The following is a 21,459-nucleotide window of genomic DNA, read 5'->3' on the forward strand; positions in this document are numbered from 1 at the left end:
TTGTCCAGGGGATGACGGTCAGTGGGGGACCCGGGCTCTGTTCATGAGCCTGACTGACGAATGGAAGAAACTGTTCATGTGGCGTGAGGTCTTGGTCCTGATGGATTGCAGCCTCCTGCCAGATGGAAGGGGCACGAACAGTTTATGTCCAGGGTGAGAGGGGTCAGCTACAATCTTTCTTGCTCTCTTCAGGGTCCTTGAAGCGAACAAGTCCTGGAGGGACGGCAGATTGCAGCCAATCACCCTCTCGGCAGAGCGAATGATGCACTGCAGTCTGCCCTTGTCCTTGGCAGTGGCTGCAGCGTACCAGACTGTGATGGAGGAGCAGAGGATGGACTCAACGATGGCGGTGTAGAAGTGCACCATCATTGACTTTGGCAGGTTGAATTTCTTCAGCTGCCTCAGGAAGTACATCCTCTGCTGAGCCTTCCTGGTGATGGATGGGTGGTACAGAGGCAAAAGCCCCTGCTGAGCTGGGGGAGGGGGGATTGGTGGTCTGGCTGGTTGTCAGGCTGCACAGCTCCAAGCTGTGCGCAATAAACTCTCTCTGTGGCAGAGAATTTCCTTCAGAAGTCAAGGGGATTCTCGTCCTTATTTCCGGCAAAAAGTCGACGTTAACGGGGAGACTAACGGGGTTAGTCTGGTGATTGTGTCATGGCCTACTTAACTCTAAATTTGGATTCATCTAAAACCCCTCTGGGTCTGCTGGGATGACCCAACAGACAGGTTCCTGGCCTTTAGAGGTGTGTACCAAAAAAACCTTTTTTATTTAGCAGTTTGGCTGTACAAAATGGCGAGCACGCAGCTCTTCTGATTAGGGGGACATTGGGATTGGGCCCCAGTTTCTCAAGCGTGATGGAGAACTACGGTGGCTTTCAGGTGTCTTAAAAAATGCGAAAGGCTCTCACTATGGCCAGTGATTGGATTGTCTGTTCTGGGCTACTATAGAAACATGAGGGTGCAACATTGCGGACTCCGTGTAGAGGACCGGCTCTACGAAGGATTCATTCTAGGCTATCGAAAACACGATTATTAGTTTCATGTCATTATAAACTTATTACACTATATTCTACTTCTGCCAATAGATCCCCTGAAATGTTACACACTGTACCTTTAACAGCATTTACCATTTAAATGATTAAAGTTCCCCATATATAAGTTGTCATTAGATTTCACAGGCAACCACAGAATTTAACATTTGTAAGCATCCATCATTAATTCAAGTTAGACTGGAAATAAATGCATTCAGAACAAATGATACATTTCTGACCAGCTAAACTGAAGGAGGCAGAGTAAAGATGGGGTTTCCTCCTCAGTGTTTATATATGTGCAAAGTTTATTTACATGAAGTCTGTGCAGCTGTTCTCCGAAAAATGTGCCTTGAATGACTTATGATCATTGCACTATGCTTCTATAAAATCATACCATTATTTCTATTGAGAGACTCTTAACACAATATTCTGATTGTATCAAGGAGTAACTGGTTAGAAAACGGAAACTTGTTAAAAACAAAATCTAAATGATTGCTGGGTATTCTTTACTGATTTATATCTTTTAAAAAGTGACTAGATTTTCTTTAGTGTAAATTATGTGGAGGCATTTTCCATGGTTTTTTTCTTCATGTTTGAACTGCATTTCTGTCTTGAAAGTTTTTGCAGTTTTGATGCACTGTGACTCATAATTGAATTTCCAAAGAAACATGCAATAAAGCAAAAATGTGGGAAATGTTTTAACATATTCAAATATGGTTGAATCCCCCTCAACTTCATCAGACTTTGGTCTTGAGTCTCAGAGGGTGTGAAACCAATTACTGGCTGATTAGTGGATGATTAGGCTCAGGTGTGCTGTTCTGAAGAGGCTGATTGTCTGAATATGAAGTTAAAAACGCTTCACTGCTCAGACTGATGTGTTGTCTAGTGGGTCAGACAGGAGGACAGTTTGCATTTGGAACCATTTTGCTGTTTTTTTTGGTGCTATGAAGACCTTGTGTTTTTGGGTTAGCCTCCTGGTTGGAATCTGTTTCAGATCATCTTTTGCTTTTCCTTTCAAAGATTCAACACGACATGGTTTATTTGAAAGACCTCAGACCACAGGGAGCTCCCAACATACTCCGCAACAAAAGGCTCCAGCCGAGGACCGAGAGCAGGTGAATACTGTCCAACTGACTTGCCATCCAGACTCGTTGGAGATTATTATCAAAGCTGACCTGTTTGGAGTTGGAGCTCCTGTTAATAGCGACGAATTACGCCTTGGAGTGGAGCACGATGATTACTGTAGAGCTACAACGTCTTCAGGAGATGAGTACAGAATCCTTGTTGGACTCGTAGACTGCGGCACCAAACATTGGGTAATGATGGATTTATTTTAATTCATTTATTATACGCTATACTAGTTTTAAACGCATGTACTCCCCACAGATGACTGAAGATGCTCTGGTCTACACAAACCTTCTCATATACTCTCCTGTGGCCTCTCCATACGGGGTGGTTCGAATGGATGAGGCTGTGATTCCACTTGAGTGTCATTATGAAAGGTCTGTCTTTTAAAGCTCATATTTTTAAAGCTCTCCAGACACTGTCTCACTGTTTTGGAAATGTTTTTTGTTTCTTAGGAAGTACAGTTTGTCCAGTATTTCACTCATGCCCACCTGGATCCCCTTCATGTCTAACCAAGCTGTAGAGGCAACTTTGGCGTTTGACTTGAGAATCATGACGAGTAGGTTTCCTTCATTTCTGATGTTGTGTTTTGACTTATTTGTGATCAGTATTTATGTATATTTTATAATTGTTGTGCAGATGACTGGCGTTATCGAAGAAGCTCTAATGTGTTTTACATCGGTGAGCCCATCAACATCGAAGCCTCAGTCAGAGTTGGTCATCACATGGGGCTACGAGTGTTTGTGAGCAGTTGTGTGGCTACACTTACCCCCGATATATACTCTGTTCCCAGATACGCCTTTGTTGAAAATGGGTAAGCACTTGGAAGGCTGCAACTTGATGGTAAATCAAAGGGGAACCTAGAAAACATGAGATTACATATTTGTTTGCTTACAGTTTTTAAGGATTGTGTTATGCCTTTGTCTGCTAAATTACCTCAAGTGATGTTGGGTCTAAAGACTACAAATTAGAAAATGAGAAATCTGGGGGTGTGGAGTTGGAAAGAAATGAGTTTACCAGATGACTTTAGACTGGAGTGTAGTTTGTTTTTGACTTGTTTTCTAGACTTCTAAAAATGGCATTGAGTCAGATTCTGGTCTTAACTCAACTACACAACTGCATTGAAGGGAAGATTGGCCACTACTAGCACAACGCTAAAATCCTCCCCCTTCATAGGTGCTTGGTTGACTCTGAGCTTCCAGGTTCTAGGGCCCACTTCTTATCCAGGACACAGGATGACAAGCTCCAGTTGAACATTGATGCCTTTAGGTTCCATAATGAGGACCAAGGACAGGTAAGGCTCTACTTTACTTGGCTCAATACATTATTACACATGTAGATTGTTTTCCCACACTTACTTTTCCCTCTGAAAGCTCTACATCACATGTCACCTGAATGCTGTACCAGAAAATGATGCAGATGCACCAAATAAGGCGTGCACTCTTGTAAATGGAAGGCAAGTGAGATCCAGCCCGAAATGTGTCACATTGCACAAACGGAGAGTAAATGAGGAAGTGTGTGAATATCTAAATTGCTTTTCAGATGGAGGTCAGCTGATGGTAACGACTATTTATGTGGGTATTGTCAAAGTCACGATAAGCCCAGCAGCCCCGGCAAGTTTGGTCCTCGTGGGTTTGTAAATCAAGCTGAACCTGAACCGTTCATGAGGCGCAGACCGAGGACCAATACAGGTTGGATTCTTACAGAAACTTGTATAATGGATATCTTGCAATATTTGCTGCAGATGTCATGATGCATTTCAGTAGCCTAAATGTTTTGTGACATCAGGCTTCAAACATGGTTTTGGACTTGTAATTGTTCTGCTTAGTGTTGGAACAGGAGGCAAGAGTTGGTCCGGTGATGGTCTTGCCCGCCAAGCAGAAAAGTGAGCCACTACCTGAGGAGGAGCTTCCTGCTGTTGATAACATTGGCAGCTCTTCACTGTATGGCAGCCAGTGGAAAAGTGGAATAAACAACAAAGTCGGTAAGAGTTGAACTCCAAATCGATGATTTACCTTTGCTGAGTATTTTTATTTTAAATTTTTGGCCCTTGTTTTGATGATGTCCAAGCATGTTATGCTCTGCAAAGAAAGATCTTAATGAAAAATGATATTTCTATCCTAGATCAGAAGAAGGGACTGCTTCTTGGTTTGCAATCCACACCCGACGAGGCGGTGAGTCAGACTTTTGATTCTACGAAGAATGAAGATGTCAAAAGTGAAACGGATCTTGAAGGTGAAATATGGAAAGATTTTACACTTATTTTCTATAAATGGCACTGTGGCATGGCAATTAAAACTCTCTAATTACAGATGAAAATGCTGTAGAAGACTCTGCTCTTCTAGAAAAGACCTCTCCTGATGTCAGCTTGAAATCGGAGGGAGCAGCGCTGGACAAAAACGGCACAGCAGCCCTCGGCGATGTCAGCCCAACTGCTCAGTTTACTGTGGATGTGAGCAAAATGTCAAATGCAACAGGAAATGCCCTTTCAGATGCAAATGACCCTGAAATATAATTTAATCAAGCTATATTTTTAAATTGTATATGTAATGTAAAAAATAAACATTGTTGAAAGGACCAGTGTGTAAGCTTTAGTGGCATCAAACGAGAGGTTCCAGATTTGCAACCAGCTGAATACGCCTTCTTTCTAAATGTAGTTTTGCCACCTCAATGTTTAAGTTTCCTCCTGGTACAACATGTGAGTATACTACATAAACATCGAACAAGAAGTTCGGAAATTAGTGTTTGGTAGATTATTTCTCTGTTGTAACAATGCTTCTTGGCAATGAATTGTATACCGTTGGAAAGCCTGTTTAGTTACCTTTTAAACAATGCCCCATTTGTAAGGAACATGCATTTCTGGGATGCGCAGCACAGCTGAGTATGTGGGTTGCGCCCATGAAAAATTTGCCAAATCTACTCTACCAATGCCAAACAGCTTATTCTTCTGTTGCTATTGACCGTCAGGCCTGTTTGCGCTGGTGTCGGCAACACCTGCACTGGAACCTGAACATGTGGAGGAACGTTATGTTCAGCGATTAATCCAGATTCTGCCTAAGGAAGTTGGATCGTAGGGTCAAAGTGTGGAGAAGACGGGGAGAACACTATGCTGATTGCTGCACTGATAGAGCAACACCTTTTGGTGGAGGCATTGTGATGGTGTGGGGCGGCATCTCCATCACTGGAAAAATGAGGCTAGTCTTCATTGGAGGCAATCTCAATGCAGAGAGAAATCGAGATGAGATTTTGCAACCAGTGGCAATCCCATTTCTCCACAGTCTGGGACCGAACTCCATCCTCTAAGATGACAACGCTGACCCCCACAGAGCGGTTTATCAGAGACTACCTCCAGAATTTGGGAGTGGAGGATGGAATGGCCTGCCAACAGTCCTGACCTCAACCCAAGTGAACACTTGTGGGATCAGCTGTTCGTGACCAACACAACCACGTTGGCTGACTTGTGACAAATCCTGCTTGAGGAGTGGAATGCCATCCCACAGCAGTGTGTGACCAGCATGAGGTGCCAGGCTGTTGTGGCTGTGTATGGTTCTTCCACACGCTACTGAGGCTCCTGTTTAAATGAATAAATTGCTAATATGTCTTGTTTCTTCCTTGTTACTGATAGACTTCAATCATCCAATCCACCAAACAAGAGTCAATAGCAACAGCAGAATAAGCTGTTTGGCAGAGTAGATTTGGCAAATTTTTCATGGGCGCAACCCACATACTCGGCTGTGCTGCTCATCCCACAAATGCATGTTCCTTACAAATGGAGCACCGTTTGAAAGGTAAATAAACAGGCTTTCCAACAGTATAACATTTATTGCCAAGAAGCATTGTTACAATAGAGAAATAATCTACCAAACACTAATTTCTGAACTTTTTTTGTTTATATGAATTTAGTCAAACAAACCAACTTTAAAATACTACTGTCCAAACTTCAGAGAAGGCAAAAATGTGAGACTAAAAACAGTTTTCTGTGCTCTCTGGTGTTTCACCAACTTTCCCCAGCTGTCCAGTTTCCACACCAAAAAGACCGTATTATATGTTTCACTGTCGAGATGTGAAAGTGTTTGGTCTGAATATTAATGCAAACTTTATACTCTGGATGTAAAACGTAACACGATGTTTCAAAAGTGCAGAATAGAGGCGGAAACTTCACTACGTCTTATAAATGTACATTAGTGAGGCCATTCTGGTTCAGTTAGGCAAGTCCTGAGCTTTGATTTAGTTCAGTTTAAGGGGACACGTGAAATATCAGTTGTATCAAAACCTGAATTATGAGGTAGGTATTATTACAGCCTCTAGAATTATTTTTAATGCATTGGGAAATCCAGAAAATTAAGTGAAGTGGCCATGTACCAACAATCTTTAAAAAAATAAAAACATGTCTCAGATATGAATGTTTACAATATAAAATTGGGCAACATATTATAAAATGATGGGTGCAGCGGCATTGCCAAGGGGGGGTTGTTGACCCGCAAGTTAATTATTCATAAGGTGGGCCTTTGTGAGGTGTTTTTAAACTTGAGTAGCCTTGTTCCTGGTAAATGTTTTGTTCCTTACAATCAATGTACTCCTTCAAATTAAAGCTATATATTTGACTTTTCAAGTAAAAGGACAATTTGAAGAACAATGCATTTCCGAACATATGCAACACATTAAAACTGGATTGTTGTGGAACTCAAAATGGTAACTGTACCGGTATTAGTCTATACACATCAAATCATTCGTAACATAAACTGTGAAATATGAAGCCAAAGTACATCCGTATGTGATTACTTAGCTCTCGTATTGACTAGATCTCAATTTGCCTATAAAGCCTACAACAGCAGAATAGAATTGCTGAAAGTCAGTTAACAGCTTTTGGTTTTGGTGTGCCACCACAATATTTTCAGTGGCCCCATCTGGACACCCCTATGAACAATATCTGGGCACGCCACTGGCTAAGTGTGGGCCAATCACAGGCTTGTATCTCAGGGTGACTGCAGCTTTAATTCTCCCACATCAGTTGATGAATAATTGCGTTCAGCTGTCGTCTCCATGTGATTTGATTGGTCTGAACTGGGAAGTATTTAAGATTGAGTGTTTGAACCTTACATAAGATACAGTACAGTTTGGATTTCTTAAATTCGCATTAGCCTACTTGTCTTAGTGATTGTGTCGAGCAGGAGGCTCTGCAGCGTTGTCCTGTCGTCCTGAGAAAAGAACACAATGGTGATCGCAGTTCACTCAGCCTCTCTGGCCCTGATGATATCTTTTGCTTTTGGTGTTGCAGATGCTATTCGGACCTTGAAAGATGGACCTATGATAGATCCTGAAGGAAGGGAATATAAATCTGCCAAATTCACAATTGATGCAGAAGACATCAGCAGGCCACAATTCAATGATGGATCCACTGTCCGTGTACAATGCACCGATGCGTCCATGATCATTGTGGTAAAAGCTGACCTGTATAACAATGGACGCCCTGTGTATCTAGAGGAGCTTTATTTAGGCGAACCAGAGCATTCACAGAGAACTCAGTGCCGAGCTGTTGCTGCCGGTGACTCTGAATATGTCATTGAAGCTGGACTGCAAGACTGTGGCTCCAAATTAACTGTAAGTTGCTGATTGATACATGATGATGGATATATCTGTGGCTGAGTAAAAGTTTGGACTTTTTCCAGAATGTTCCCTGATTTTAAATGTCTTTATATTTGTCTCTAGATATCTGATGACTCTGTGATCTACTCAAACAAGCTGATAGTATCACCAGCTGCCAGTTATCATGGCATTACAAGAAGGACGCATGCTGTAGTTCCGGTTTCCTGTCACTATAAAAGGTGAGATATTTGTCTTTTTTTTTTTTTTTTGCACAAAGTAGCTGTTTTTTGACTTCATGGTGGCTGACTTTTTAACTTCTCTGTGACAGGACACACCTTGTGAGCAGCATTGATCAGCAGCTGCACCTGGCCCCCTCCACTCCTGCTTCAATCGCTGCTTTCTCTCTCAAACTGATGACTGGTACGTGTGTACAACTTTTGTTTTTGTTGATAAGTGTGCATGCAGTGATGTCTGTGTCTACATTTAGATGACTGGACGAGTGAGACGTTCTCCAGGACCTTCTACATTGGAGGACTCCTACACCTCAAGGCATCTTACACTGGGCCTGACTCAGAACAAAGACGGCTCTTCATCGACAGCTGTGTCGTCACTCTGTCACCTGACGCAATGTCAGTTCCCAGATACAAATTCATTGAAAACCATGGGTAAGAGTAGCTCAGTAAGCTTCACAGTATGAAACACAAAAAATGGTGTTTGTCTTGATTGATAACATTTATTTGTCAGGTGCCTCACTGATGCAAAAGAGGAAGGATCAAACGCACTATTCCAACCCAGAACGAGTGCTTCTTCGCTTCAACTGCAGCTTGATGCTTTCCTGTTTTACGAGGATTCAAGGAACTCAGTGAGCCACTTTCATAACTCGGATGATTTAAACGTGTTTGGAAATGCTCCAAAGTTGTATGTTGACATTTCTATGATCTCTATATATATATTTTTTTTTAGATATTTATCACTTGCCAGCTGAAAGCAACCTCTGAAATGGGGATGAGCAGCCCCATCAACAAGGCCTGCAATTATGTACATTCAAGGTGATTTTATTTTGTGTATTCATTTACTATACAAAGCCTTGTACAGGTTTGGAAAGTTTTTACTCAACTCTGCTGCTGGTGAATCATTGAAATCTTTTCTTTAAATGTGTGCAAAATTTAGAAAGTCTTGGAAGAAAAGTGCTGGAAAGGAAAAGTTTATAATTCAGTGTTTTGTTACGTTTTTATTTAGTTTAACCAAGACTGAACTGTTAAGATGTCTGTACTTATGTTTAATTCCATCTGTTTTCCATGCTGCCTTGTGAAAAGTGTTGTGTTAATATTTAGGCTTTAGGGTGTCACCACTCATTATACAAACGGCAAATACATTGTCTATTGCAAATATATTGACGCAGACAGATTTATTCATAAAACCTTTAAAATTGTACTGTCCTTTTTTTTTTTTTTTTTTTTCATCAGATGGATAAATGAGGATGGCAGGGATGTGTGTCGCTGTTGTGACAGGATCTGTTACAAAAGTACTCCAGGCTATGACACAAATGTGAGCCCTCAGATCCCTGAAGGTATGCTGTAGATCCTAACTAGATTTTCATAACTCGTTCAAACCTGTGGTATTTCTGTGCAAAATGTGCTCTTATGACTGTTTTTGTGTTTCAGAAATCGTGGCCGGTGGAACTGTAACACTTGGCCCTTTGATGGTTTTCAACAGCAAGTAGCCCAAGAACAAAAATCCAGACGATCAACACGTCCATGATGATTCATTTTCTTGGCATTGTGACAATAAAATTCAACCATCTTAAGTTCTGCGTGTTCTTTACGATAACATTAACGTATTTGGCAGTGTACTAGCGGGGTTTTTTTTTTGGGGGGGGGAGGGGTATTTTGCAAGAGTAAAACCTAAAACCTGTGAGTTAACATTTTTGCACTTCTGGGTCCCTTATCACAAAGACTCTAATGCACCCTGTGGATCCCGGGTGTTTGCAAAGGTTCTTGAGATGCGTCCGGGATCATGGCGATTGGTTTGAAGCGGGATCCTTTAAACTAAAATAAAAATGTTGAACCCTCTATCACCGAGATATGCTTGCCGTCTGTCATATTGTTAAAAATGGAAGCCTGGCTCTACGCTTACATACTGTTAGGGTCAAATTTGACCCGTTTTGACATTTGACAGTAGTAAAAAATACCCTAAATGTCATCCTTTTAGCCTGAAATTTGATGACTTTTCCTAAAGTGACCCAAAATATGTGAAAATGAAAATATTTTAAAATGTTGTACTTTTGTACAGGTGTTACAAATGTTTGTACACAGAGGCTGTTTTGGGTCAAATTTGACCCGTATCTATTGAGATGGATTTTAGATCTACCAGTGTGGGTCAAATCAAGGAAAATGGTGGTTTAAGGGAATCCTGAAACTGTAGAGGCCATTTCTGCGTATTTTTTATGAGACAGTGGTGACAGTTCAAGGGGGACACTGTCACGAGAACTGTCTGTGTTCCAACATTTGCCCAGGTTCCCGCAGAGATGGACACCTGCTGGTCTTTGAAGGGGCATGGGAGAGCCTCAAAATAGTAAAACGGCACAGGAGTGATCATGGTGCACAAAGGGTGTCATCCAGAGGTCAGAGGGTGCCTTGTCACAGACACAAGATCTGCACCTGCAAGCACCTGCACCTGCAATATTATCAAATAATCTACAAAGTAACGCATTTGAATCAATTTGGGTTGGGAGGGGGGGTTCATAACATAAAGGTACCTGAGCTGCCATTTCAGTGACTGACATCATGGCAGCAAGATTTAGTGTGCAACAGGCCCTTGATCTGTTCTTCCAAGATGAGGAGGGTGATAGTGATTTGGAGGATGTGTCAGAGCAGGAAGACAATGTGGAAGAAAACTCTGATCACTGACTGACTACTTCATAATAAGCATTTTATTATGTTGTGTTTTAAGTGGTAAATGTTGAATTAATGTTTAATTATGATTTCTTATGATATAGCAGTGGGGACAGCGTTTAATGGTTGCAATCTAAATATGGTTATATTATAAATTCCAACAGTTCCAGAATGTTCATGCCATTTTCAAATTCAATAAATTATATTTAAATCATTATGGCTTGTATGTTTTATGTAAAACAGGACATGATAATGTGTAATAGAAAATCCAAAACTAAATGTTAAAAAATACTCTCCCTGCTCTCTGAAACATTTATTAAGGATTAATGAGACATGGGCTATTTAGACATTCTAAATAGATCTGTAGTTTAAAATTTGGTATAGACACTTACTATGAGGGAATTCTTGGTCTGGGTCAAAATTGACCTGAACCATACTGTGAAGGCATTAATTACAAACAGTATGGAAGGGTTAAGTTTAACAGTTATTAGAAACGCCCATAACCGTAGCCTGTTTGTAAGAGACAGTTTTTTGTTCGATTAAAAAGGCGTAAACAGTTAAGCAAATGGGTCATTGATGCAATGATAATCATAGCGTTTTACTTCAATATGCAATTTTTTTGCTCTGACCAAATTAACCAAGCCAGGTGTGTAGAAAGCCAAAGGTGCGAAACAAGTCAGTTTGTTGACCTTACACTGAATTTGAACATAAGAAAAAACATGGCTGTTAGATTTTAGAAGAAAGCCACAACAGCTACTGTCCTTTTAATGCTTATGAATGGTAAAACTCTCAACAGCAAAGAGGAATCAACTGACGCACGTCCATTTTTTTTTTTGTTAACCTTCTTGGTTTTGCCAAACTCTACCTGGCCTATTAACGATTGTGAGTGCACTGCCCTCACATTGAGTAACGGCACTCTAGCAGCATCAAGCGAGACAACAGCATAGTATTATGTTTTAAAGTTTTAACATATTCAAATATGGTTCAATCCTCCTCAACTTCATCAGACTTTGGTCTTGAGTCTGAGAGGGTGTGAAACCAATTACAGGCTGATTAGTGGATGATTAGGCTCAGGTGTGCTGTTCTGAAGAGGCTGATTGTCTGAATATGAAGTTAAAAACGCTTCACTGCTCAGACTGATGTGTTGTCTAGTGGGTCAGACAGGAGGACAGTTTGCATTCTGAACCAGTTTGCTGTTTTTTTGGTGCTATGAAGACCTTGTGTTTTTGGGTTAGCCTCCTGGTTGGAATCTGTTTCAGGTCATCTTTTGCTTTTCCTTTCAAAGATTCCACACAACATGGTTTACTTCAAAGTCCTCAGACCACAGGGAGCTCCCAACGCACTCCGCAACAAAAGGCTCCAGCCGAGGAACCAGAGCAGGTGAATACTGTCCAACTGACTTGCCATCCAGACTCGTTGGAGATTATTATCAAAGCTGACCTGTTTGGAGTTGGAGCTCCTGTTAATGGCGACGAATTACGCCTTGGAGTGGAGCACGATGATTACTGTAGAGCTACAACGTCTTCAGGAGATGAGTACAGAATCCTTGTTGGACTCGTAGACTGCGGCACCAAACATTGGGTAATGATGGATTTATTTTAATTATTTTATTATACGCTATACTAGTTTTAAACGCATGTACTCCCCACAGATGACTGAAGATGCTCTGGTCTACACAAACCTTCTCGTGTACTCTCCTGTGGCCTCTCCATACGGGGTGGTTCGAATGGATGAGGCTGTGATTCCACTTGAGTGTCATTATGAAAGGTCTGTCTTTTAAAGCTCATATTTTTAAAGCTCTCCAGACACTGTCTCACTATTTTGGAAATGTTTTTTTGTTTCTTAGGAAGTACAGTTTGTCCAGTATTTCACTCATGCCCACCTGGATCCCCTTCATGTCTAACCAAGCTGTAGAGGCAACTTTGGCGTTTGACTTGAGAATCATGACTAGTAGGTTTCCTTCATTTCTGATGTTGTGTTTTGACTTATTTGCGATCAGTATTTATGTATTTTATAATTTTCGTGCAGATGACTGGCGTTATCGAAGAAGCTCTAATGTGTTTTACATCGGTGAGCCCATCAACATCGAAGCCTCAGTCAGCGTTGGTCATCACATGGGGCTCCGAGTGTTTGTGAGCAGTTGTGTGGCTACACTTACCCCCGATATACACTCTGTTCCCAGATACGTCTTTGTTGAAAATGGGTAAGTACTTGGGAGGCTGCAACTTGATGGTAAATCAAAGGGGAACCTAGAAAACATGAGATTACATATTTGTTTGCTGACAGTTTTTAAGGATTGTGTTATGCCTTTGTCTGCTAAATTACCTCAAGTGATGTCTGGTCTGAAGACTACAAATTAGAAAATGAGAAATCTGGGTGTGTGGAGTTGGAAAGAAATTAGTTTACCAGATGACTTTAGACTGGAGTGAAGTCTGTTTCTGACTTGTCTTCTAGACTTCTAAAAATGGCATTGATTCACTAAGTCAGTTCTGGGCTTGACTCAACTACACAACTGCATTGAAGGGAAGATTAGCCACTACTAGCACAACTCTAAAATCCTCCCCCTTCATAGGTGCTTGGTTGACTCTGAGCTTCCAGGTTCTAGGGCCCACTTCTTATCCAGGACACAGGATGACAAGCTCCAGTTGAACATTGATGCCTTTAGGTTTCATAATGAGGAACAAGGACAGGTAAGGCTCTACTTGGCTCAATACATTATTACACATGTAGATTGTCTTCCCACACTTACTTTTTGCCTCTGAAAGCTCTACATCACATGTCACCTGAATGCTGTACCAGAAAATGATGCGGAGGCACCAAACAAGGCGTGCACTCTTGTAAATGGAAGGCAAGTGAGATCCAGCTGGAAATATCTTCCATTGTACAAACGGAGAGTAAATAAGGAAGTGTGTGAATATTTAAATTGCTTTTCAGATGGAGGTCAGCTGATGGAAACGACTATTTATGTGGGTATTGTCAAAGTCACGATGAGCCCAGGAGCCCCGGCAAGTTTGGTCCTCGTGGGTTTGTAAATCAAGATGAACCTGAACCGTTCTCGAGGAGCAGACCGAGGACCAATACAGGTTGGATTCTTATAGAAACTTGTATAATGGATATCTTGCAATATTGGCTGCAGATGTTGTCATGATGCATTTCAGTAGCCTAAATGTTTTGCGACGACAGGCTTCAAACATGGTTTTGTAATTGTTCTGCTTAGTGTTTGAACAGGAGGCAAGAGTGGGTCCGATGATGGTCTTGCCAGCCAAGCAGAAAAGTGAGCCAATACCTGAGGAGGAGCTTCCTGCTGTTGATACAATTGGCAGCTCGTCACTGTCACAAGAGTTGAACTCTAAATCATATGATTTACCTTTGCTAACTATTAATTGTATTTGCCCCTTGTGTTGACTATGTTGTCCAAGCATTTTATGCTCTGTAAAGAAAGATCTTAATGAAAAATTTTATTTCTATCCTAGATAAGAAGAAGCGACTGCTTCCTGGTTTCCAATCCACACCAGACGAGGCGGTGAGTCAGACTTTTGATTCTAAGAAGAATGAAGATGTCAAAAGTGAAACGGATCTTGAAGGTAAAATATGGAAAGATTTAACATTTATTTTCTATAAATGGCAATGTGGCATGGCAATTAAAACTCACTCTAATTACAGATGAAAATGCTGTAGAAGACTCTGCTCTTCTAGAAAAGACATCCCCTGACGTCAGCTTGCAATCAGAGGGAGCAGCGCTGGACAACAACGGCACAGCAGCCCTCGGCGATGTCAGCCCAACTGCTCAGTTTACTTTGGATGTGACCAAAATGTCAAATGCAACTGCAACAGGAAATGCCCTTTCAGATGCAAATGACCCTGAAATGTAATTTAATAGAGCTATATATTTAAATTGCATACTTTTTAAATTGTATATGTAATGTTGTAAAAAATAAACATTGTTGAAAGGACCAGTGTGTAAGCTTTAGTGGCATCAAGCGAGAGGTTCCAGACTTGCAACCAGCTGAATACACCTGCTTTCTGAATGTGTTTGGCCACCTCAATGTTGTAGTTTCTTCCTGGTACAAAATGTGAGTGTTGTATGCATTTGGGACAAAGCAGTTCAACAAACTTCAACCTTAATACTACTGTCTAAACTTAAAAAGATAATGTGAGCCTAAACTGTTTTCTGTGCTCTCTGGTGTCTCACCAACTTTCTCTAGTTTCGACATCAAAAAGACTAGTTTGCACGCTGTCTGCTTCGAGTATACCTAAAAATGTTTCCAGTGTGAATGCACCATCTACTCAATTAGGAATTAGTTTGTGACACTTGTCCTCACTGTGATGGAAGCATCCACAGAAGGGTTAAAATGTAGCGAGCACAGCTGAGACTCAAAACTGCAAGAAATATGGTTCACTGTAAAGGTGTGTATTGTTCCCTCTTTATATTAATTCAATCCTGTAATTTTGCTAACTTTATACTGAGGATGTACAGTGTCACCCAAAGTTTTTCAGAGAAACCTGAAGGTTGACTACGAGCACGGGCCACATATCCCGCTATAATCACTATGCACATGCACAAAGTGATTACAGAAAGCTGCTCTTTAAAGTATAACAGTTTAAGTCTCCATAATGATCAAGTCAACTAACATACTATAGCCTACATTTATGAGCATGCTCTTAAATCAAACTGTGGGGGGGGGCGAGAGGATGAGAAAAGGGAGGGGTAGTGAAAGCAAAGCAGAACCTCGCTGCAGCCGTGAAATACGGAAACTTAACTTATCACGCAGAAACCTGCAGTTCTGGGCCCCGTACGTGGTTCAACTAAGTCGATCAAATGTCCTATTAGCCAGCCTAAATTAACCCGATGATTGAAATCAGGCTATCTCGGTTTCTCCAAGGCTGATCCGCGCTCAAACACTCGTTAATTCGAACCAGACGATCAGGATAATTGCGCGTGCCCGTCCTACTTCAAAAGGGGGAAGCGTCGATCACCGAAACCATGATTTTCTAACGGTACAATGGCAAATAAACTCAAAGAAAGAGCCTCTTTTTACTCCGCTGATGAGCAGGAGATGATCATGAACGCATATGAGGAATTCAAGACCATAATCACGGCAAAATCTAACACCGCCACCGCTGCGAGGGCTAGACAAGAAGCACGGCAAAATATCGCAGACAATTTAAATGCGTAAGTGTTGGGAAATGTATCGGCGAATTGTTTGACCTTTTAGCATAATACAGCATATGCAGGGGTGTCAAACTCAATCACAGAGAGGGCCAAAATAAGAAATTGTGACTACGTTGAGGGCCAAATAGAGTCACCATTTAATAAACAGGATAGGAGGGATATTGGACAAAGTCCAAAAAGAATACATGTTTAGGTAGGCTACATTATTGTATGCATACCAGAGCTAGATGTTTGGCATCTTTTCTTGGCTGCTAGTTCATTAATATATGGGGTTAGGTTCTGTGGAAACCCTCACGATGGAGTGAGGGTGCATCAGTGAGACAACTCCTGTGTGGGTTTTTGTTCATCTTCATCACAGAGAAAAGCTGCTCACACAGGTATGTGCTTCCAAACATGCAGAGCATTTGAGCAGCATGTAGGCGGAGTTAAGGCATCGTTTCGGCGGTGAAGCTTGGAAACTGTGCAGCGCTCACAGAGTCATACTTTGTCTTCAGTGTCATTACACTGGAGGTCTATCAGCTCCACAGGTGTTCTTTCCAAGTCAACTGCAAACGGATTTCTGAGCAGTTCAAATTTTAATTTCTGAGCTGCACAGTCGGCAAATCGCCGGGTGTACTCTGTGCCAAGTGCGCCCAGTTATCAGCAAAATGCGCAGTCGGGAATGTGGTGGAAATTAAAGTATTTCCTCGAGAGAAATCAAAATCACATTGAAGCTTTCTGTCTTTTAAGTATTTATTACAAGATAAAGATATAGAACAATTATAAAAGCATACAAACAAATAAACAAAATCAAACAGATCTTACGAGCCCAAATAGCTCAAATGTGCACTAACAGAATAACCTGAATAAAACGACAGAGTAAAACAGAGTCATAGGTTACTAATCAGCTGATAGCATTGAGAGGGTCTCTTTACCCTCAGGAGTGAAGGGAGACTCTCTTCTCCACAAAGAAGCGAGCCTTAAGAACACGACTGAGTGCCGCCTTTCCCCCATCAGCAGGAAGCTGCATGTCAATCAAACTTCAGTCAGTCAGTCAGTCTCCTGTTGTCTGAGGGATGTTTACACAAAATCAAGTAACCATCTGTCTCCTATAAGGCTCCCCACATTTGAGAAGCTGCCACCTTGGTTCCCAGAAGAAAGCAGGAAACCCCTGCTCTGTTGCCCATAGGTCAAAGTTCACACTAGACTGAAACCACATGTGAACAGATTCAAGTCAAAATAAAAGTAACATTAGAACTATTAACAATTTCCCCCCGACAGGGAACACAGCGGTGGAGACCTTTACTGCCTCACACATGTCTGTGATCACACGTCCCCGTCCCTGAAGCTGGAGGTTTAGTGCAGTGAGATGCTTCGTTATGTTGCACATAAAGCCAGCTAACATCACCACTTTTCGTCCCGGAGCTCTGTGGTGTGGCGGGCCAGTTATGTTAAACATATGATATTTTCTGGCGGGCCGTCGTACCGAGGGCCGGATATATGCTGACAATTTAGAATAGAATAGAATAGAAATATACTTTATTCATCCCCAAGGGGAAATTTGTCAAAAATTTTATGACAAGTCTCTAAATGTGTTGATCCTTACTTGGCTTTTCACCTGGGTTATTTTGCCCAGTTCAGAGTCTGCATTTTTCCTTTTCAAAAATTTCTCCATCGCTGCTCGTCTCGTCCCGCGTCATTTCATTCTACTGTCCTACATTAACACGGTCATTACTGCGCTACCTACTGCCACCCACTGGCATGGAAGAGTATTTATTACTTAGCCAGCCACGATATTGCAGCTCAGATGCTCAACAATGGCAAAGTATTTGCAACAACTAAATAATATTTTTTTGGACTCATTAAGTGAAATTGGACATTTTCCCACGGCACACCTGACGATCTCTCACGGCACAGTGTTTGAAAATCACTGGTGTAGAGGACCGGCTCTATGTAAATACGAAGGATTCATTCTAGGCTAACGAAAACACGATTATTAGTTTCATGTCATTTTAAACTTATTACACTATCTTCTACTTCTGCCAATAGATCCCCTGAAATGTTACACACTGTACCTTTAACAGCATTTACCATTTAAATGATTAAAGTTCCCCATATATAAGTTGTCATTAGATTTCACAGGCAACCACAGAATTTAACATTTGTAAGCATCCATCATTAATTCAAGTTAGACTGGAAATAAATGCATTCAGAACAAATGAGTCATTTCTGACCAGCTAAACTGAAGGAGGCAGAGTAAAGATGGGGTTTCCTCCTCAGTGTTTTTGTATGTGCAAAGTTTATTTACATGAAGTCTGTGCAGCTGTTCTTCGAAAAATGTGCCTTGAATGACTTATGATCATTGCACTATGCTTCTATAAAATCATACCATTATTTCTATTGACAGACTCTTAACACAATATTCTGATTGTATCAAGGAGTAACTGGTTAGAAAATGGAAACTTGTTAAAAGAAAAATCTAAATGAATGCTGGATATTCTTTACTGATTTATATATTTTAATAAGTGACGAGATATTCTTTAGTGTAAATTATGTGGAGGCATTTTCCATGTTTTTTTTCTTAATGTTTGAACTGCATTTCTGTATTGAATGTTTTTGCAGTTTTGATGCACTGTGACTTATAATTGAACTTTCAAAGAAAGACGCAATAAAGCAAATATGTGTGAAATGTTTTAACATATTCAAATATGGTTGAATCCTCCTCAACTTCATCAGACTTTGGTCTTGAGTCTCAGAGGGTGTGAAACCAATTACTGGCTGATTAGTGGATGATTAGGCTCAGGTGTGCAGTGCTGTTCTGAAGAGGTTGATTGTCTGAATATGAAGTTAAAAACGCTTCACTGCTCAGACTGATGTGTTGTCTAGTGGGTCAGACAGGAGGACAGTTTGCATTCTGAACCATTTTGCTGGTTTTTTTGGTGCTATGAAGACCTTGTATTTTTGGGTTAGCCTCCTGGTTGGACTCTGTTTCAGGTCATCTTTTGCTTTTCCTTTCAAAGATTCCACACAACATGGTTTACTTCAAAGTCCTCAGACCACAGGGAGCTCCCAACGCACTCCGCAACAAAAGGCTCCAGCCGAGGAACCAGAGCAGGTGAATACTGTCCAACTGACTTGCCATCCAGACTCGTTGGAGATTATTATCAAAGCTGACCTGTTTGGAGTTGGAGCTCCTGTTAATGGCGACGAATTACGCCTTGGAGTGGAGCGCGATGATTACTGTAGAGCTACAAGGTCTTCAGGAGATGAGTACAGAATCCTTGTTGGACTCGTAGACTGCGGCACCAAACATTGGGTAATGATGGATTTATTTTAATTAATTTATTATACGCTATACTAGTTTTTAAACGCATGTACTCTCCTCAGATGACTGAAGACGCTCTGGTCTACACAAACCTTCTCATATACTCTCCTGTGGCCTCTCCATACGGGGTGGTTCGAATGGATGAGGCTGTGATTCCACTTGAGTGTCATTATGAAAGGTCTGTCTCTTAAAGCTCATATTTTTAAAGCTCTCCAGACACTGTCTCACTATTTTGGGAATGTTTTTTTGTTTCTTAGGAAGTACAGTTTGTCCAGTATTTCACTCATGCCCACCTGGATCCCCTTCATGTCTAACCAAGCTGTAGAGGCAACTTTGGCATTTGACTTGAGAATCATGACTAGTAGGTTTCCTTCATTTTGTGTTTTGACTGATTTGCAATCGGTATTTATATATTTTATAATTTTTGTGCAGATGGCTGGCGTTCTCAAAGAAGCTCTAATGTGTTTTACATCGGTGAGCCCATCAACATCGAAGCCTCAGTCAGAGTTGGTCATCACATGGGGCTCCGAGTGTTTGTTAGCAGCTGTGTGGCTACACTTACCCCCGATATACACTCTGTTCCAAGATACATCTTTGTTGAAAATGGGTAAGCACTTGGAAGGCTGCAACTTGATGGTAAATCAAAGGGGAACCTAGAAAACATGAGATTACATATTTGTTTGCTTACAGTTTAAGGATTGTGTTACGCCTTTTGTCTGCTAAATTACCTCAAGTGATGTCTGGTTTGAAGACTAGAAAATGAGAAATCTGGGTGTGTGGCGTTGGAAAGAAATGAGTTTACCAGATGACTTTAGACTGGAGTGAAGTTTGTTTTTGACTTGTTTTCTAGACTTCTAAAAATGGCATTGATTCACTAAGTCACATTCTGGTCTTAACTCAACCACACAACTGCATTGAAGGGACGATTGGCCACTACTAGCACAACTCTAAAATCCTCCCCCTTCATAGGTGCTTGGTTGACTCTGAGCTTCCAGGTTCTAGGGCCCACTTCTTATCCAGGACACAGGATGACAAGCTCCAGTTGAACATTGATGCCTTTAGGTTTCATAATGAGGACCAAGGACAGGTAAGGCTCTACTTTACTGGCTCAATACATTATTACACATGTAGATTGTTTTCCCACACTTACTGTTTCTCTTTGAAAGATCTACATCACATGTCTCCTGAATGCTGTACCAGCAAATGATGCAGATGCACCAAATAAGGCGTGCACGCTTGTAAATGGAAGGCAAGTGAGATCCAGCCTGAAATGTGTCTCATTGTACAAACTGAGTAAATGAGGAAGTGTGTGAATATCTAAATTGCTTTTCAGATGGAGGTCAGCTGATGGTAACGACTATTTATGTGGGGATTGTCAAAGTCACGATAAGCCCAGCAGCCCCGGCAAGTTTGGTCCTCGAGGGTTTGTAAATTCAGATAAGCCTGAACCGTTCACGAGGAGCAGACCGAGGACCAATACAGGTTGGGATTCTTACAGAAACTTGTATAATGGATATCTTACAATATTAGCTGCAGATGTTGTCATGATGCATTTCAGTAGGCTAAATGTTTTGACATCAGGCTTCAAACATGGTTTTGTAATTGTTCTGCTTAGTGTGGGAACAGGAGGCAAGAGTGGGTCCGATGATGGTCTTGCCCGCCAAGCAGAAAAGTGAGCCAATACCTGAGGCGCTTCCTGCTGTTGATACAATTGGCAGCTCTTCACTGTATGGCAGCCAGTGGAGAAGTGGAATAAAGAACAAAGTTGGTAAGAGTCAACTCCAAATTGATGATTTACCTTTGCTAACTCTTAATTGTATTTGCCCCTTGTGTTGAGGATGTTGTCCAAGCATTTTATACTCTGCAGCGAAAGATCTTAATAAAAATTATATTTCTATCCTAGATCAGAAGAAGGGACTACTTCTTGGTTCGCAATCCACACCAGACGAGGCGGTGATTCAGACTTTTGATTCTAAGAAGAATGAAGATGTCAAAAGTGAAACAGATCTAGAAGGTAAAATATGGAAAGATTTAACACTCATTTACTATAAATGGCACTGGCATGGCAATTAAAACTCACTCTAATTACAGATGAAAATGCTGTAGAAGACTCTGCTCTTCTAGAAAAGACATCCCCTGACGTCAGCTTGAAATCGGAGGGAGCAGCGCTGGACAAAAACGGCACAGCAGCCCTCAGCGATGTCAGGCCAACTGTTCAGTTTACTGTGGATGTGATCAAAATGTCAAATGCAACTGCAACAGGAAATGCCCTTTCAGATGCAAATTACCCCGAAATATAATTTAATCAAGCTATATACTTAAATTGCATACTTTTTAAATTGTATA

At 41.2% G+C, this 21,459-nt stretch overlaps 3 protein-coding genes and 1 long non-coding RNA gene across 4 annotated transcripts; all 4 read left to right on the top strand.

Moving 5' to 3' along the window:
• The first annotated feature begins 1,961 nt into the window (after positions 1–1,961).
• LOC142937759 (zona pellucida sperm-binding protein 3-like) lies at positions 1,962–4,745 on the top strand. The gene is made up of 10 exons (XM_076080845.1): positions 1,962–2,347; positions 2,418–2,533; positions 2,612–2,715; positions 2,796–2,970; positions 3,333–3,450; positions 3,530–3,612; positions 3,699–3,847; positions 3,985–4,140; positions 4,281–4,391; positions 4,469–4,745. Exons 1-10 carry the CDS (start codon positions 1,976–1,978, stop codon positions 4,669–4,671), a joined length of 1,587 nt encoding a protein of 528 aa, XP_075936960.1. The 5' UTR covers positions 1,962–1,975; the 3' UTR covers positions 4,672–4,745.
• A 2,634-nt stretch (positions 4,746–7,379) lies between these two features.
• Positions 7,380–10,846, top strand: LOC142937768 (uncharacterized). Its single transcript, XR_012949440.1, has 3 exons — positions 7,380–8,604; positions 8,706–8,791; positions 9,209–10,846. It is a non-coding gene; the product is annotated as an uncharacterized LOC142937768 (long non-coding RNA).
• Positions 10,847–11,235: 389 nt separating this feature from the next.
• Positions 11,236–14,508, top strand: LOC142945290 (zona pellucida sperm-binding protein 3-like). The gene is made up of 10 exons (XM_076086708.1): positions 11,236–12,217; positions 12,288–12,403; positions 12,483–12,586; positions 12,665–12,839; positions 13,209–13,326; positions 13,402–13,484; positions 13,571–13,719; positions 13,854–14,021; positions 14,110–14,220; positions 14,333–14,508. Exons 1-10 carry the CDS (start codon positions 11,846–11,848, stop codon positions 14,506–14,508), a joined length of 1,572 nt encoding a protein of 523 aa, XP_075942823.1. The 5' UTR covers positions 11,236–11,845.
• A 4,224-nt stretch (positions 14,509–18,732) lies between these two features.
• LOC142937772 (zona pellucida sperm-binding protein 3-like) lies at positions 18,733–21,413 on the top strand. Its single transcript, XM_076080861.1, has 10 exons — positions 18,733–19,104; positions 19,176–19,291; positions 19,371–19,474; positions 19,546–19,720; positions 20,083–20,200; positions 20,280–20,362; positions 20,447–20,595; positions 20,729–20,881; positions 21,017–21,127; positions 21,223–21,413. The coding sequence occupies exons 1-10, from the start codon at positions 18,733–18,735 to the stop codon at positions 21,411–21,413; spliced, it is 1,572 nt and encodes a 523-aa protein (XP_075936976.1).
• Positions 21,414–21,459: the final 46 nt, after the last annotated feature.

This window comes from Anarhichas minor, unplaced genomic scaffold, assembly GCF_050575085.1.
Source record: "Anarhichas minor isolate MPS153535 unplaced genomic scaffold, ASM5057508v1 ptg000007l, whole genome shotgun sequence".
NCBI classification, from domain to species: domain Eukaryota; kingdom Metazoa; phylum Chordata; class Actinopteri; order Perciformes; family Anarhichadidae; genus Anarhichas; species Anarhichas minor.